The 16,933-nt window shown below is 40.7% G+C and overlaps 1 protein-coding gene across 5 annotated transcripts in view; it reads right to left on the bottom strand.

Annotated features, from left to right (window-relative positions):
* Rala (RAS like proto-oncogene A) overlaps positions 1-16,933 on the bottom strand; it is a 53,057-nt gene that overhangs the window by 8,849 nt on the left and 27,275 nt on the right. For 4 of the 5 annotated variants that reach the window (XM_063276773.1, NM_001414180.1, NM_031093.3 and 1 more), the window contains 2 exon segments: positions 5,847-5,993; positions 2,819-3,027 (listed from right to left, as the gene is read on the bottom strand). In XM_063276773.1, coding sequence (XP_063132843.1) covers positions 2,819-3,027; positions 5,847-5,960 — 323 coding nt within the window. In that variant the 5' untranslated portion in view covers positions 5,961-5,993. 5 annotated transcript variants of the gene reach the window in all.

Below are 16,933 nucleotides of genomic sequence, written 5' to 3'. Positions count from 1 at the left end.
TTAAAAGTGAATGCTTATAACTATGTGTGGTGATAGTCAATTATACAGTGAGTCATAGGTGCTCTCATTAGTACTGGAGCAAATGCCTAGCTAGTTTGTCTGTGTACGTATCTTAAGGTCCTAAGACTGAATCTCAGGCCGTGTGCACACGGTGGAAGAGATATGCCACTGAGCTATGCCCTCAATCCCTTTCATTCTGAGAGAGGTCTCAGCAAGTCGCCAGTGTGGCCTGGCCTTGAACTTGGGATCCTTCTGCCTCAATATCACAAGGAACTTGAGTTACAGGTGTCTGAAACCCTGTTTGGCCTTTTCTGTTTCAAAATGAAGAAACATGGGCTGGCTGAAAGACTCAGCTAGCAAAGGCCCCTGTGGCCAAGGGTGACAACCTGAGCTCATTCTCTGGGACCTACATGCTAGAAGAGAATGGAGTCTCACAATTGGTCCTCTGACTTCCACATTCGTCCTGTGGCCTATGTACACAAACTAAATAATAAACAAATAAATAAATGGAATTAAAAATTTAAAAGAAACCAAAATAAGTATCTTAGATCATCTTGCTATCATAGACATGCCATACCTTTGAAATTATTAAGAGATGCAGAAATTATAGGAACACAAACATTTTTAGTTGAGAGAAAATAAAAACATGAATAGATTCTTTGAATGGCAGGTCAGTAAAATATACCTGATTAGTTTGTACAGCTCCACTGTGTAATACTTGTTACCACTAATATGATCTTTAAAATGTGTATCAGCAACTCACCATTCTTGCTACTTAATTTATGATCTGTTTTGGAGAGAATTTTAGCCTATCCTGGCTTGTTTCTAGGGCCTCGTTTTTCTTTCGAGAGTCAGTCCTGTGGTTCCAGGCTGCACCTTTACTCTACAGCAAAGATGCCTGTGTCACCTCCCACTGCCGGGACTACTGCTACATGTTAGGTTACTTTCTTAGTCCAGGCTACTTTCAGACATTACTATTCAAATGTTAAAATATGAAAATCCGTTTAAAACCCAGCTCAATTTTATTTTGGAAGTAAGGAAAGGAAGCTCCAAAGCTTCTCAAGTCCAGTGTAGATCAGCCACATGCTGTACTGTTATATGCTCATAAATGATGCATGTAGGAAAGAAACAGGTCTTTGAGAAAGACTTCCTGGTAAGAAAAAAAAAAGTGTAAGTTCAGTAAAAAAGTATGGTAAGCATGGAGCTGGAGAGAAGGCTCAGAAGGTCAGCGCACTCGCTGCTTTCCAGATGGCCAGGGTTCTATTCACACACAGTAGCTAACAACCGGAACTTCAGCTTCAGGGGTCCACTACCCTCTTCTGGCTTCTGTGCTGCATAGGCATACAAGCAGGCAAAACATCCACACACTTTTAAAAAAGTGTGGTGTGGTAAGTTTGACACTAGCAAGCGCATCTGAGGAGACAGGGAAGCAAAGGCCTGCCTCAGTGACAGATAAGCAGGAAGGGTGAAGGCTGCAAGTATTTAGGAACAGCACCGATGCTAACTAACTTTCAGGTTGAGTCATGTGCAGCGATGTCTGTAACCAGTCAGACCGTCTCAAACTGACTTTGCTGTGCTGCTGAGTCTCTGGGGCTGCTCAGAAACTGCACTGAAGGTACACAGAAGAGCAGCAGACAAATCACCCTGATTTCCCAGTCAACCATAGCGATAGTGACAAAGTCTATTCCATTACCAACTGCAAGGCCTGATTCATAATAGACCCTTTGGTATTTTTTGGAGGAAGGAAAGGGCATGTATTAGTACTTATGTAATTTTCCATGTCTCTCAGTTTACAAGTTTTCAGGGTCTGCACTATGCAGTATCACATGTGAAATTCTTTTACAGAAGCCAACAGATTTAATCTTCTAAATCAGTTCATTTTGTGCATTTCCTCAACCACATGCTTTTGTTTGGGGGACGACTATTCGCTTAGATTCTGAGTTTCAAGTATATGATGCTCAATAGTGTTCAAACACTGACATATCCTCTTTTCTCCACGGTCACCTTCTTATGATACTCTCCCAATGACTTCCCTTTCTGGACCATATATAATGATCACTTCCTACTTTACCCTCCATGTAAAGGGGTTTTGCACCATGCTTTATATATACAACTAGACTGTGTAAACCCCAATTAGAGGATATAGTACATAGTATTATACTATGCCTTGTGCAATAGAACTCCTATCACAGATACAAAACTCTGTATGTAAAAAGCATCTTGGTTGATGAACTGAGTACTGTCAAGATTACTCCAGAGACTGCTCACCCCAGCAGGTCTCAGAGAGTGGTGTCACCTCCTCTAAGCCAAACCTATGGCAAACTCCAATTAGGTACAAAGTAAAGAACATACACTGTAGAACAAAATCAAATATGCTAATATATACAGTGATTCACTTTATAAATTTAGTCTATAAGATTATTTATATTTTAAAAATCCTAGGTACCTATATTATAAGGAGAATGGCAATGTGTCTTTGACAATGACACAAGTGCTGAGAAGTGACTACTACAGAAACGATGTAGAACATCACTGTGATCCATGTGCTACCACAGTAGTAGAAATGCTTTACTCTGAAACACTTTAGTAAAGCTAAAGGCTCTCTGGGTACTTAGAACTACAATGTGACCAGCACTTGGGCAACTGTAAGGCCTGAATGAATGTATGCGTGTATATCCACAGGGGCCAGAGTCACACACTGATATCGAAGTGGAAAGACACTATTCAAGACAGTAATGATTAACAAGCACGAAGCTCCAGTTATCCACCTGTTTCTGGAAAGAATTGTGTGTACACATGAGATTAGGCTGAGCCATACCTGAAGTCCGCTGTAGCTGCAAAGGACTCCATCTCTGTGATAGAGAAGACACAGAGGAATCCCTCCCCACTTCGGAAGTAGTTGTCTCTAATTGCAGCGTAGTCTTCCTGCCCTGCTGTATCTAAGATGTCGATCTGCACTTCCTCCCCATCCAGCACTACCTTCTTCCTGTAGCTGTCTGCTTTGGTAGGTTCATAGTCTTCTACAAACTACAAAAACATACACACACAAAGAAATCCATTTTTAAAAATTATTTTACTTTTAAAAACATCTTATTTTGAAATCACTACTTTTTACCTGTTTTTAATCAAACAGTAAAAACTGTATCATTTTCATCTTAGATTACTGGTCAGTTTCTTTATTTGCAAACCTTCCTGAGGCTGTGAGACCCTTTAACATAGTTCATCATGTTGTGGTGATGCCTAACCGTAAAATTATTCTTGTTGTTATTTTATAACTGTAATTTTGCTACTGTTATGAACTGTAATATAAATATCTATGCTTTCTGATGGTTTTAGGCAACCCACAGGTTAAGAATTGTGCTAGACAGTCAGAATAATTATTTGAAACATAATGTTTTAATAACTGTAAGATTATCCAATATTCTACCATTATTATTTTTTTTAACACTGCATTAATCATCAATTGAAAGTTAAAAACTGATGGAGGCTGGAGAGATGGTTCAACAGCCCTTCCAGAGGACCTAAGTTTAATTCCCAGCACCACAATGACAGCTCATAACTGTCTGTAGCTCCAATTCCAGGAGATCTGACACCTCTATACAGACATACTTGTAGGCAAAACACCAACGAACATGAAATAAAAATAAATTTAAATCATTACAACATTGAGAACCCCATCATCTTGTGGGTATGAAACCAATGCCTGGTTCAAAGCACCCTTTGCTGAGGTCTATGACCAGAATCACTTCCGTCTGTATAAGATCACAGGAAATTCCTTTGCAAACCTCTTCAAGGGCCTTTTTGGACAACAAAGAAACACAGCATCGTCTCAGGATGGGTCTGGATATTGCAGGAATGACAAGAATTCTATATAAACTGAAGCATGGTGAAACCCTTATTACCATTCCCACCATACAACTGGTAAGGCAATAATCACCATTCTCCCACTAGTCTCTGGGTAGTGATTGCAGAATGCAGGAACATCAGCTTCACCACGTGGGTTTGGGCAGCCAGGAAAAGATGTCAACTTGCTTCCCAGTGGACAGCTATGACAAAGGGTGGGTGAATGAGACTCCCAAGGCGCTCATGAGGATGCTGGCTAAGGCTGAGCTCCAGCATACTATTCTGGTGTTTGCCAAGAGGCAGAACTAACTGGACTTCCCCAGTGCCACAGGAAAGCTGGGGCCGTATTCTCTGTGCCATATGAACTGTATGTTCAGGTCACCTGCCCAACCAGTGGGGCTGGTGCTGTAGAGGGTCAGACTGGCTGTCTAATCAGTCTGGAAGCAGAAGTGAACCAGACGCTTCCCCAGTTCGGTTCCTTTTCTCTGCCCTCAACTTTCCTCTCATGTTCCAAGTGTGACTCCTCGGTCCTATGTGCAGGAACTGTCTCCATGGGTGGGTCACATGTACATATAGTCTACGGCCAAGTTTTTATTTAATGTCAACAGTTTCTGCTTTTACGTAGGCAGTTTCTGGTAATCCCATGCAATATTACTTAGCCTTTTGATTCTGAAAAGTGAATCAATTCTGTGAGTACGGAGGAGAGGTCTGGGAGTCAGGGCACCTGATTACCAGGGCCATTGGGCTGTAGATCAGTGTCGGGATCCATTTTGGTGGCTGGTTTTCAACCCAAACTCAGTGCATTTAAAAAAAAAAAGCAAGACGAGAAACTTCATCAAACAGAAGGGTGCATGTGCCTTGGGTAAGTTCTGCAGTAGCAACCTCAACACTAACCCACTGGATTGGCTGTTACCCTGTGGGAACAAACTACTATTGGCTATATGACCACAGTTGAGACCCTGTGACATGATTGCCTTTGAGTCACCTGTATTTCACAGCTTGCTTAAACTTGTGATCGCATAGTCACCTCGGGATAGGCTGACAGCCGTAAGGTCCAGGGTCTAACCTTGTCTTTGGCTGGTGAAAGACTGGGCTCGGTGGCAGCCTACGTTCCCACCTTGTTCTTGGGCTCACTTGGGCATGCTCAGCAGATGAGGAGGAGCTGGTACAAGTTGGGAAGGTAGGTATACTCCAGTGCCACACCCGTGGGCATGCCTATTTCCATGTCTGAGGCAGTTGTCTTCCTCAGCCTGCAAGGGTCTGACCTGTCATCCAAAGATGACCTCTATTTTTTTTTCTTTTGTGTGTTGATAAACCCTGAAGAAGCCGGAGCTGTTCCACTTGTCTTGGGGAAACCTCAGAATTGGTTTATTGGTGGTGTGGAGCATTTTACTGCGTTTAGTACATAATTAGTAACCAACTGTTTTGTCTACTGTTCTCAGTTGTCACTTGGACAGGCACTGTAATTACAGCTCTTAGAGAAAAGGCTCTTACTTACTTAAAGAAAGTTAAAACCTGAATGCTCTTAGTTTGGCTTCCTCATTGGCAGGAAAGGGACTAATGCTGGGCATGGCAGCTCAGGCCTGCAATCTTACCATGTGGGAAGCTGAGGCAGACAAACTGCCCTGAGCTTTTCAAGCCAGTACAGACTTGTGAGTGAGATTCTATCTCAAATTCCATCCCAAAAAAGAGAGGGGAGGGCTAATATGAAGGTTAGTTTGAGAGAGGACTAGGTAAGGAATAAACAGTATAGAATATGCAAATGAACAAACAAATCAGTACTGTGTCCTCCTCTTGCTCCTCCTCCCATTCTTTTTTTTAGCCTGAGTGTGTTTTTGACTTGTAAAATTAAGTAGGTACTGATGTTGGCTCTGAACTTAAAATGGAAAAAATATTATTAGGAGTTTTCGAGGAGTGAAAGAATCCTACCAAACAGCACTAACCTAAGGTGGAAGATACTGTGTCCAAGCTCAACCTTTCTCCAGGTGAAGTTGGGCACTTACCTCATCATACATGAACTGCAGAGTCAGAGCAGACTTGCCCACACCACCACTGCCCACCATGATGACTTTGTGTAAGGCCAAAGAATTCTGACCCTTGGGCTTGTTTGCAGCCATCCTGTGTGCAGTCTTCAGAGGACTGAAAAGAATCTGAGACAAATGAAACAGGGAGGGTTCAGTATACTCATCAGAATTCTGTGCAGGAAAGAAATAATGTCCCTCGGGTTCAAGACACTAGCTCTCATTCTGCAGTGACTTTAAATAGATAGTAACCAGAATACACACTCTTAGAGGGAAAACCATCTATCAAAGAATGCCATAGCAATGAGACAGGCCAATGAGTCAAGGGCATTTCACTTCTAATGGATTCTATAATGAGTTCTAACCAGGGCAACCACATGCTGATGATGGGGGCAGGGGATCTGTTACACTGGAGTAAAGGATCATTTATTTTCATGTTAATTCATATGCTCAATGCTTGAAGAAATGTTCCTCCTAACGTTAGTAGGAAATAAAGACTGCCATTTGCATTAAGGACATCCTTAGGAATACTTGTGGTAAGTGAAGAAACTTCATCCAACAACTGTTAACAGACTTAGAAATAGGATTCCAGCAGAGCATAATTCAATAACCATGCTATGAGACATTGGTGGTTTTCGGAGTAATCAATATAATCTGACTGCTTTAATGTAACATGCCCTCACTTATCTTAGATCATTCATTTGTTTTAATGTATTCAGGCTTTCATGTGGAGTCCAGACTCTTAAGATGCTGTAGTGGTGATGGGCACACAGTTGCCTTTGGCCAGGGTACCTGGTAGGCTTTAGGAGGAAAACACGCTGCAGTCAGCAAAGACAGTTCATGGGGAGGCTTGAGGGAGGACTTTGTGGTTAGGCAATCACGGGGTTACGCCTCAGTCCCTCGTATGTCCACCACAGTTTGTAACAGCTTTGCTTAGGAGCGGTTCAGACTAGCCCTGTCTGCCCGCCTCCCCGCGTGTGTCGCATCTCAGCTCAAGGCTTCCCTGGCTTCCTTCCTTGTGTAAGTGCTCTTCCCTGACCCCACCTTTGCATCAGGTTCCTGCTCACCCAGCTTCCTCTTCTCAGTTTTGGGGTCCCAGTCTCACCTGAAACACTCAATACAAATTGGGCTTTTTCTTTGTGTTCCCAAGTAGCAGCTGATACTTCCTTTTAAAACCATCATGTCTTCAAATTGCCTGAGTGTGTAGTTGTTCAATACAGGTTTCCTCACGTACTGCATGCCAGAAGTCACTTGGTTACATGGCTACTATGTCTCTTTGGTTATGGTTTTAACTTCATTATTATCACATAAGCATGTCTGTATTAGGTGTACATATGCTTGTGCTTATACAGTGTCAGAATGTAGGCATGCACATGCCACACTAGACATGCTAGACATATAAAAGATCAAAATTAGGTTACCAGGTTGCTTTGGGCCCAGTAGGGAAACAACACAGAAAATGTGTGTGTGGTAAGCCAAAGATTTGCACCTCAGTGGTTGTCAGGAAGTGAAGACAGAAAGAACAGGGATGGGGGTTTCAATATTCCTGTCAAGGACATACCTCAAATGACCTAACCTCCTTTTACTAAGTCATACCTCCTAAACATCTGCCATTGCCCAACAGTACCACAAGTCAGCCATGAAGCTTTCAATGTCTGAGATCCAAACTATCTCAACCAATCCAGATATTGTTTCATATGGTAGATATCTAAAGTCACTTCCTACCAGAACATTAGATATACATTAAAGAAAAAAGAAAGAAAGAAAATTCCACTAGACCTAAGTACAATGAAATAAAAAAGAAATTGTGTGCTTAGGCAGCGGCGGCAGCGGGGGTGGGGTGGGGACGTAATGGGATGATTCGTTTAACAGGTAGTCAAGATGGATGTCTCTGAAGATGTGATGTCTGAGAGCTGAGAACTGAAATTCATGAAAGCTGCAGCCATGTCCTAAGGCCAAAACATTTCAGACTTCAGGAATACAGGGCACAGTGAACATAAAACACGAAAAAGGGTTGGCATGCTCCGAGGACTAGAAAAAGGTTGGTGATGAGATGCTTGGTAAGAAACATGGAAGCCGCATGATATGGGACCAAAAGGTAGACAGAGACAGGATCACAGGAGGCAATGAACAACAAGGGAAAGTGCTTGAATTTCACTTATAAGTGCACCAGGAAAACAATAGATAGCAGAGTATAATTTCATTTGAGTTTTAAAAAGATTGCCATGACTGCGTGTGATATCACAGTCTAAGAGCTGAAATTTGTTGAAAACACTTGGTGGGACATGTCTGTTATTCTAATACTTGGGAACTGAAGGCAAGAAGATCAATAGTTGAAGGTCATGTTTGGCTCCATTGGAGCTCAAGGTTAGCCTGAACTACAGGGGACCCTGTATCATCCCCATTCATTCCTCCCCAAACAACAAGACTTGAAAATACAAGGGTTGATCTTAGCTTTCTCCATACTGGCAGAAGAGAGTCATGGGCTGCAATGGTAGGCAGCAGCAGCTCCTCTAGCAGTGCTGGCTCTGTCCTCTTACCTGTTCTCTGAAATCAATGCTACGATGCCAGAGACAGCATTTCCCGAGCACTACTAAATGCGAGGCATTGTTTTGAGTACACTGTACGTAGTAATTTGGTCTAGTTCATTTATGGGCAACCCTACGATGTATGTACAACTTTAATTCCCTGTAACAGATGAGTTACAAGAGTTGCAAAGGTGACATGCTCCAAACCCAGCCTTTGTAATGACCCTGCTGTGTAGGGCATTTGCAAGAACAAGTGATGGGCATGTTAGTTTGACTAGGTGGAGGAAAACAAGACAAACTACTAAGTTTTTGGCATAAACATCTGAATGTGTATTGACAATATTACCAAAAGTGGAGCAAGCATAGGAAGACATAGGTCTGGAAAGAAACTCAAACTGAACTGAAGCAAAAATAGAAAATTAATTCCAATAAAAAATTCAGTGGAATGCCTTGGCAACAGAACGGATCAGATAGAAGACAGAATATTAATTTAGGGCTTTAGGAGATATAGAAACTAAACCATTCAATTAAAGAAAATGATAAATTAAAAAACCATAAATAGAATATAGATGGATTCTGACATACTCTGAAAACCAAATATATGAATTATGGGCATAAAAGGAGCTGAATTCATCTTCCACCTGGTCCTTTCTGCTGGGACAGACTGCTAGCTAGTCTGCTTCCCAGAAGACATTATATCCTGAGGCTTACCAGGGGACCTGCTGCACTCAGAACATATGACATCATATCCTGAAGAATACCAGAGGACCTGCTGCACTCAGAACATTGTAGGACATCCTGAGGAATCCCAGGAGATCTGTTGCACCCAGGGCATCTGACACCACAACTGGAGACATCCCAGGAGAGCCACTGCACCCAGGACACCACAGCTTGAAGGCATCTCAGGAGTTCCTCTGTACACAGGGCAATTGGGCAACTGACACCACAGTCTGAAGACCTCCCAGAGGCTCTGAGGCATGCAGGGCAACTGACCGAAAAAACTGAAAGCCTCCCTGGAGTGTGGCTGCACACAAGGAAACAGAAACCACAGTCTATTGACAACCCCCTACGCCCCACTCCCTTACTTCCCCCATGCCCCCCATCCCCCAAGTCCCGTTGACACAGGACAACAGTGTGACTGCTACTCCTCTGAATACTCAACAGTCTGAAGGCCTCCCAGGAGAGCTACTGCAGCCAGGGCAACAAATCAGCAGCTTTTCCACACTGTGAATTCCCTCCAGTTGGAAGGGCCCACAGGAAGTCTGCTACAACCAGGGCCACGGGACAAAAGAGGCAGACTCCAGACAGACACTAGGACCAGCAAACACTAGGGATAATCAGATGTGGAGAGGCAAGACCAATAAGCAATAGAATCCAATATTACGTGGGTATCATTAGAACCCAGTTCTCCCACCACAGCAAGCACTGAATACACCAACACACATGAAAATCAGGGAGCTGACCTAAAATCCTGTCTCATGAAGATAATACAGTCCTTTAAGGAGGATATAAATAACGCACCGAAAGAAATACAGGAAAACACAAGTAAACAGATAGAAACTCTTGAAGAGGAAACAAATAAATCCCTTAAAGAAATACGGAAAACACAATCAAACAGGTAAAGGAATTGCATAAAGTGGTCCAAGACCTAAAAGTGGAAGTAGAAACAATAAAGAAAACACAAATGGAGGCAACCCTGGAAATGGAAAACCTAGGAAAGCGGTCAGGAGCTACAGATGTAAGTATCACCAACAGAATACAAGAGACAGAAGAGAGCAGCTCAGGTGTAGAAGATACTGTCGAAGAGATTGACACAACAGCCAAATAAAATTCAAAACATAAAAAACTTCTAACCCAAAACATCCAGGAAATTCAGGGCATGATGAAAAAACCAACGTAAGAATAATTGGAATAGAGGAGAATGAAGATTCCCAGCCCAAAGGATCTAGAAACATCTTCAACAAAATCATAGAAGAAAACTTCCCCAACCTAAAGAAAGAGGTGGCCATAAAGGTACAAGAAGCCTAGAGAACACCAAACAAATGGCACCAGAAAAGAAAATACTCTTTTCGCATAATAGTCAAAACACTAAACACAGAACAAAGAAAGAATATTAAAAGCTGTAGGGGTTGGGGATTTAGCTCAGTGGTAGAGCGCTTGCCTAGCAAGCTCAAGGCCCTGGGTTCGGTCCCCAGCTCCAAAAAAAAAAGAAAAAAGAAAAAAGAAAAAAAAAAAAGCTGTAAGAGAAAAGGTACAAGTAACATACAAAGACAGACCTATCAGAATTATACCAGACTTCTCAACAGAGACTCTGAAAGCCAGAGGAGCCTGCAGAGGTCAGAGGTCATGCAGACTATAAGAGAACACAAATGCCATCCCAGGCTACTATACCCAGCAAAACTCCCAATCAACATGGATGGAGAAACCAAAATAGTCCAGGACAAAACCAAATTCAAACAGTATCTATCTACCAATCCAGCCCTACAGAGGATCCTAGAAGGAAAATTCCAATACAAGGAAGATACCTATACCAAAGAATAGACAAGATATTAAGCATCTCACAACAAAGCCAAAAGGAGAAAATCACAAGGACATAAAGCTACCTACTTAAAGAACAAAAAACAAAAACAGGAACCAACAGTCATCTGTCTTCAATATCTCTCAATATTAATAGATTCACCTATAAAAAGACACAAGCTAACAGTCTGGATATGCGAACAGGATCCAGCATTTTGCTGCATACAAGAAACATACTTCAATAACAAAGACAGACAATATCTCAGACTAAAAGTATGGGAAAAGGTCTTTCAAGCAAATGGTCCGAAGAAACAATCTGAAGTCACCATCCTAATAGCCAATAAAATAGATTTTCAACCAAAAGTTATCAGGCATGATGAGGGCACTTTATATTCATCAAAGGGAAAATCCACCAAGAGGAAGTCTCAATTCTGAACGTCTACGCCCCAAATGCAAGGGCACCTACATTCATAATAGAAACTTTACTACAGCTCAAAACACACACTGAACCCCACACAATAATAGTGGGAGACTTAAACACCCAACTCTCACCAATGGACAGGTCATTGAGACAGAAACTAAACAGAGACACAGTGACATAACAGAGGTTATGAACCAAATGAATTTAACAGATATCTACAGAACATTTCACCATAAGACTAAAGAACATACCGTCTTTTCAGCACTTCATGGTACCTTCTCCAAAATAAGACCATATAATAGGTCACAAAACAACCTGCAACTGATACAAGAAGATTGAAATAATCCCATGCATCCTATCAGACCACCATGGCCTAAAGCTGGTCTTCAATAATAGCAAAATCAACAGAAAATCCACATACATGTGGAAACTGAACAACTCTCTACTCAATGATAATTTGGTCAGGGATGAAATAAAGAAAGAAATTAAAGAATTCCTGGAATTTAATGAAAATGTTGACACATCATACCCAAATGTATGGGACACAATGAAAGCAGTGCTAAGAGGAAAATTCATAGCACTAAGTGCACTGGTAGAGAAACTGGAGGGATCTTACACAGCAATTTAGCAGCACACGTGAGAGCTATAGAACAGAAAGAAGCAAACTCACCCGAGAGGAGTAAAAGACAGGAAATAATCAAACTCAGGGCTAAAATCAACCAAATAGAAACAAACAGAACAAAACAAAGAATCAGCAAAACCAAAAGCTGGCTCTTTCTGAGAATCAACAAGATACATAACCCTTAGCCAAACTAACTAAAGGGCCCAGAGGCAATATCCAAATTAACAAAATCAGAAATGAAGAGGGAGATATAACAAGAGAAATGGAGGAAGTTAAAAAAAAATCATTAGATCCTACTACAAAAGCCTATACTCAACAAAACTGGAAAATCTAGATGAAATCCATGGTTTTCTAGACAGATACCACAAGCCAAAGTTAAATCAAGAGCAGGTAAACTTTCTAAACAGGCCCATGTCCCATAAGGAAATAGAAGATATCATTAAAAACTTCTCAACCGAAAAGAGCCCAGGGAAAATGGATTTAGTTCAGAATTCTACCAGACCTTCAAAGAAGATCTGATACCAATATTCCTCAAACTATTTCATAAAATAGAAACAGAAGAAACACTACCTAATTCATTCTATGGAGCCACAATTACTCTGATACCTAAACCACACAAGGACCCTACCAAAAAAGAGAATTTCAGACCAATCTCACTTTCGAATATTGATGCAAAAATACTCAATAAAATCATGCAAACCAAATCCAAGAACACATCAAAACCATCATTCAACATGATCAAGTAGGCTTCACCCCAGGGATGAAAGGTTGGTTCAATGTGCTAAAATCAATTAACGTAATTTGTATAAACAAACTCAAAGGAAAAAAAAAAACAAACCACACAACCATCTATCTCCTTAGGTTCAGAAAAAGCATTTGACAAAATACAACATACCTTCATGTTAAAAGTATTGGAGAGATCAGGAATTCAAGGCCCATACCTAAACATAATAAAAGCAATTTACTGAAAACCAACAGCCAATATCAAATTAAATGGGGAGATACTTGAAGAAATCCTATCTTTTGGCAGTCTCTCAGAAACATACCTCAAGTGAAAAGATAGAAGATACTTCAAGAACATAGATCTAGGAATCATGTAGACATAATTATTCTATTATCAGACAAAATGGGCTTTAACACTTGTTAGAAGAGATAAAAGTCATTTCATACTCATTAAGGGAACAATTCATCAAGCAAACAATACAATCTCTGCAGCAAACAGAGGTATACATATGTAAAACCCCAGATTAACCCCAGCACAGTTGCAGTGGGAGATTCAATACTCCACTGTCACAATGCATAGGTTACCTGGACAAGAGGAGGGAAGGTTCAGGAGAGGGAAAAGAGAAAGGACTGGAGAGGAGAGGGAAAGGGGAGTGGGGCTGGACGGGACATTTCACCTAAGCATTGAAGAATACACATACCTTTGCAAAAGTTCAGAGTACCTTTCCAAAATCATTAGGACACAAAGCAAGCATTGACAAATAGAAATATAGAAAGAGCTAGGAGGTGGTGGTGGTGGTGGTGGTGGTGGTGGTGGTGGTGGTGGTGGTGGTGGTGGTGCATTCCTTTAATCCCAGCATTTTCAAGGCCAAGCTGGTCTACAGAATGAGGTCCAGAACAGCCAAAGTCACAGAGAAACCCTGTCTCACTGCCCCCCACCCCCAGAATTGGAGTAACATCCTATTTTCTACTGACCACAACAGAATATCACCTACAAGAGAAACCATGGAATGTATACAAACTTGGAAACTAAACAACACACTATTGGATAACACTATTGGTCACACAGAAGCTAAAAGATTTTTCTAGAACTGAATGAAAATGAAAGCACAACTCTCTGGCATACAATAAAGGTAGTCCTAAGAGCAAATGATACATCTTAAGGCTTTGGGAAAAGAACAAACTCTCAAACTAATATATGGGGAGAAATAATTAAAATTGGATGAGGAATTAGAGAAACAAAAATAAAAAATGCAAAGAATAAATGAAATACAGAGATGATGGTTGTCTAAAAAATAAACTGCCAAACCTATATCCAAATTATCCAAAAATTAACTAGTAAAATTAGAAATGTAAAGAGGGACATTATAATAGATACCAAAGAAATTCAGAAAATTATAAGGATGCATTTAAAGTCCTACATTCCACTAACATGGAAAGTCTCAAAGAAAGGGTCAATTTCTAGATGCATTAGAGTCACCCAAATTAAACCAAGTGGGAAGAAATCATTTCAGCAAATCCATAACCAGCAATGAGATTGAAACAATAAAAGTCTCCCAACTAAAACAATTCCAAGAACAGATGAATTTATTGCAGAATTTGAGACCTTCAGAACAGAATTACTCATTCAAATTACTCAATAAAACAGAAAAGGAAGGAATGCTTCAAAACTCTTTTTATGAACCCAGCAGTATTGTAATACTAAACCCAGCAAAGATACAACCATGACAAAATAATGAGATCAGAGACCAATCTATCTTATGAACACAGATGCAAAAGTCTTCAATAAAATTCTGGCAAACATGATTCAAGATCCCATCAAAAGATAACTCATATGATCTATTTGCCTTCCTTTCAGAGATGCATCCATTTCATTTCATAAGTCTGACATAGCACTTAAAGGTACTCAAAGAGGGGTTGGGGATTTGGCTCAGTGCTAGAGCGCTTGCCTAGCAAGCACAAGGCCCTGGGTTCGGTCCCCAGCTCCAAAAACAAAACAAAACAAAACAAAACAAAAAAAGGTACTCAAAGACAGACATCACATGATTATTTCAATATATATAGAAAAAGTTCTCACTAAAAATCTAACAATCTCTTTATGATCAAAGTCACAGAGACCCTAGGAATGGAGGGAGCGCACCTCAATATAATAAAGCTATGACAAGCCTATAGCCAACTCCATACTGAATGGAAAGGCACCTCTGCTCAGACCCCGAATAAGAAATAGGTATCTACTATCTTCTCTCATATTCAGTACAGTTTCTGTTAGGTAGGGCAGTAAAAGTTAAAAGAGATAGGAATTAGAAATGAAGAGTTCAAAGCATTCCGAATTGTAGAGTCTATACAGAAAAGACACCAGAGACTCCACTGAACAACGCTTAAATGCTAGTAAAAACTTTCACCAAGTGGTATGACATATGAATGTTACAGAAATGACCAGCTGCTTTCTGACTAGACTTAGAGCAAGCTCCACAAGATGGAATCTATGCCTGGCACCAGTATTGGGGCAAGAACCTGTGGATACATATAGGTTAGGCTCTAAGAGAGACCCTATTACTATTATTTTGCTAAATGGACATACTATTAAGCTTACTTCTTATAAGTTATTGTTATACACATAAATTACTTTATCTCAGCAGAGAATCTTCTTTTAGCACAAGACCCACAAGTTGTCAACCCAGAGAAAACAAGAGTACGCATTGCTCAGATCAAGACAGACGAAACTTCAGCATAGAGGGAAGATGTGATCATGAAGTCCCAGCCCACTCCAGTTGGGAAGCTGATGGCAGACAAAGAATCAGTTTTTTCTTGGGGTTGTGGCCCATGAGAGGCTATCTATGTTCTAGGAGATGGCCTCACACCCATAAACATATTGGCAGAGCTGAGTGAACTCAGGGTTTGTTGTTGCTGTCTAAATAACACGTGAAGTTGGGGAGGAACACATGGATAGAGAGATGGGGGAGGAGTCAGAACAGGGAAGTGGGAGGTAAGCTTAATGAGAATATATCATCTGAGCTGGAATGAAAGCTCAGCAGTAAAATGCACTTGCTGCTCTCACAGAGACCTAGGTCCAGCTACCCGGATCAACGTGGTGGCTCACAGCCATCCATTTTCAGGAGATCTGATGTCCTCTATAGGCACCAGGCACACAGATGGGTAAAATACTCATACATATACATAAAAATTAATAAATCTCTTAAAAATAGCCTGCATTTCTGCATGTATAAAAGACACTAGAAGATGAAACACAACTGGTTTTGGGTATGAGCAGAAGTATGAGGTTTAAGTCTAGGCTTTTTTTTTTTAAACTGTTATATCAAAATTTAAAACTTCAATCAAAAGAAAATTGATTTAACCATGTTTCAATTATTCAGCTTAAAAAAATTAATAGGATGCTTGGGGTCCTGGGTTCATTCCTCAACACCAAAACAAACAACCACTCAAACTATATTGCAAGAGTAGTGGAACAAGATTTATATCACATTCCAAACATATATTCATGTTTTAAATTGTCTGTATGTAAATATATATGGTGTGTGTGTGTATGAGTGTGCGTTGTTGCATTTGTGTGGAGATCAGGTGATAATATTGTAGACCCTATTCTCTCTGTTAGTCAACCTTTACAAGGGTTCAGAGGATTACATTCAGGTAAACAGACCTTTTCCTACTGAAGTCCTTGCCCCTCAAACCATATATTAAGAAATATCGGGAAAAGGTTGGTTAGTATACAATGATTAGAAAATGAAATATTGCTACTACTATTATTAAGAAAGGTCTCTTGGAACACACAGCCCAAAATGGGATGTCTCAAGGTACCCCCACTCTCGCCTTTATGACTCAGGGAACCAACGGGGATGGAGGACAAGGAGACAAGGTCCTCCAAATCAACATAAGCAAAGCTCATATGAACTCACAGAGAAGGAGGCAGCAAGCACAGGGCCTGCATGGGTCTGTACTGGGTCCTCTATGTATATATCATGGCTGCCTGTTTAGTGTTTTAGTGGGATTCCTGTGTATGAACTTGTGGATCTCTAATTCTTGTGCCTTCATTTGAGCTCTTTTCCTTCTGTTTGTTTTCTCCAAATCCCACATGATAGTTTTTGTTTATCTTACTATATTTTATTTTGTATTTCATTATTAACCCTTAGAAGCCTGTTTGTTTTGTAGTAACAGAGGGAAAGGGAGTGGATCTAGATGGGAGGAGAGGTGGCGGGGAGCTGGGAAGAGCAGAGGGAGAGGAAACTGTATTCAGAATATA

The sequence above is a fragment of the Rattus norvegicus genome, chromosome 17, assembly GCF_036323735.1.
Source record: "Rattus norvegicus strain BN/NHsdMcwi chromosome 17, GRCr8, whole genome shotgun sequence".
In the NCBI taxonomy this organism is placed as follows: Eukaryota; Metazoa; Chordata; class Mammalia; order Rodentia; family Muridae; genus Rattus; species Rattus norvegicus.
The sequence above is the reverse complement of the archived record's forward strand: the minus strand, read 5'-3'. Positions and strand labels throughout refer to the sequence as shown.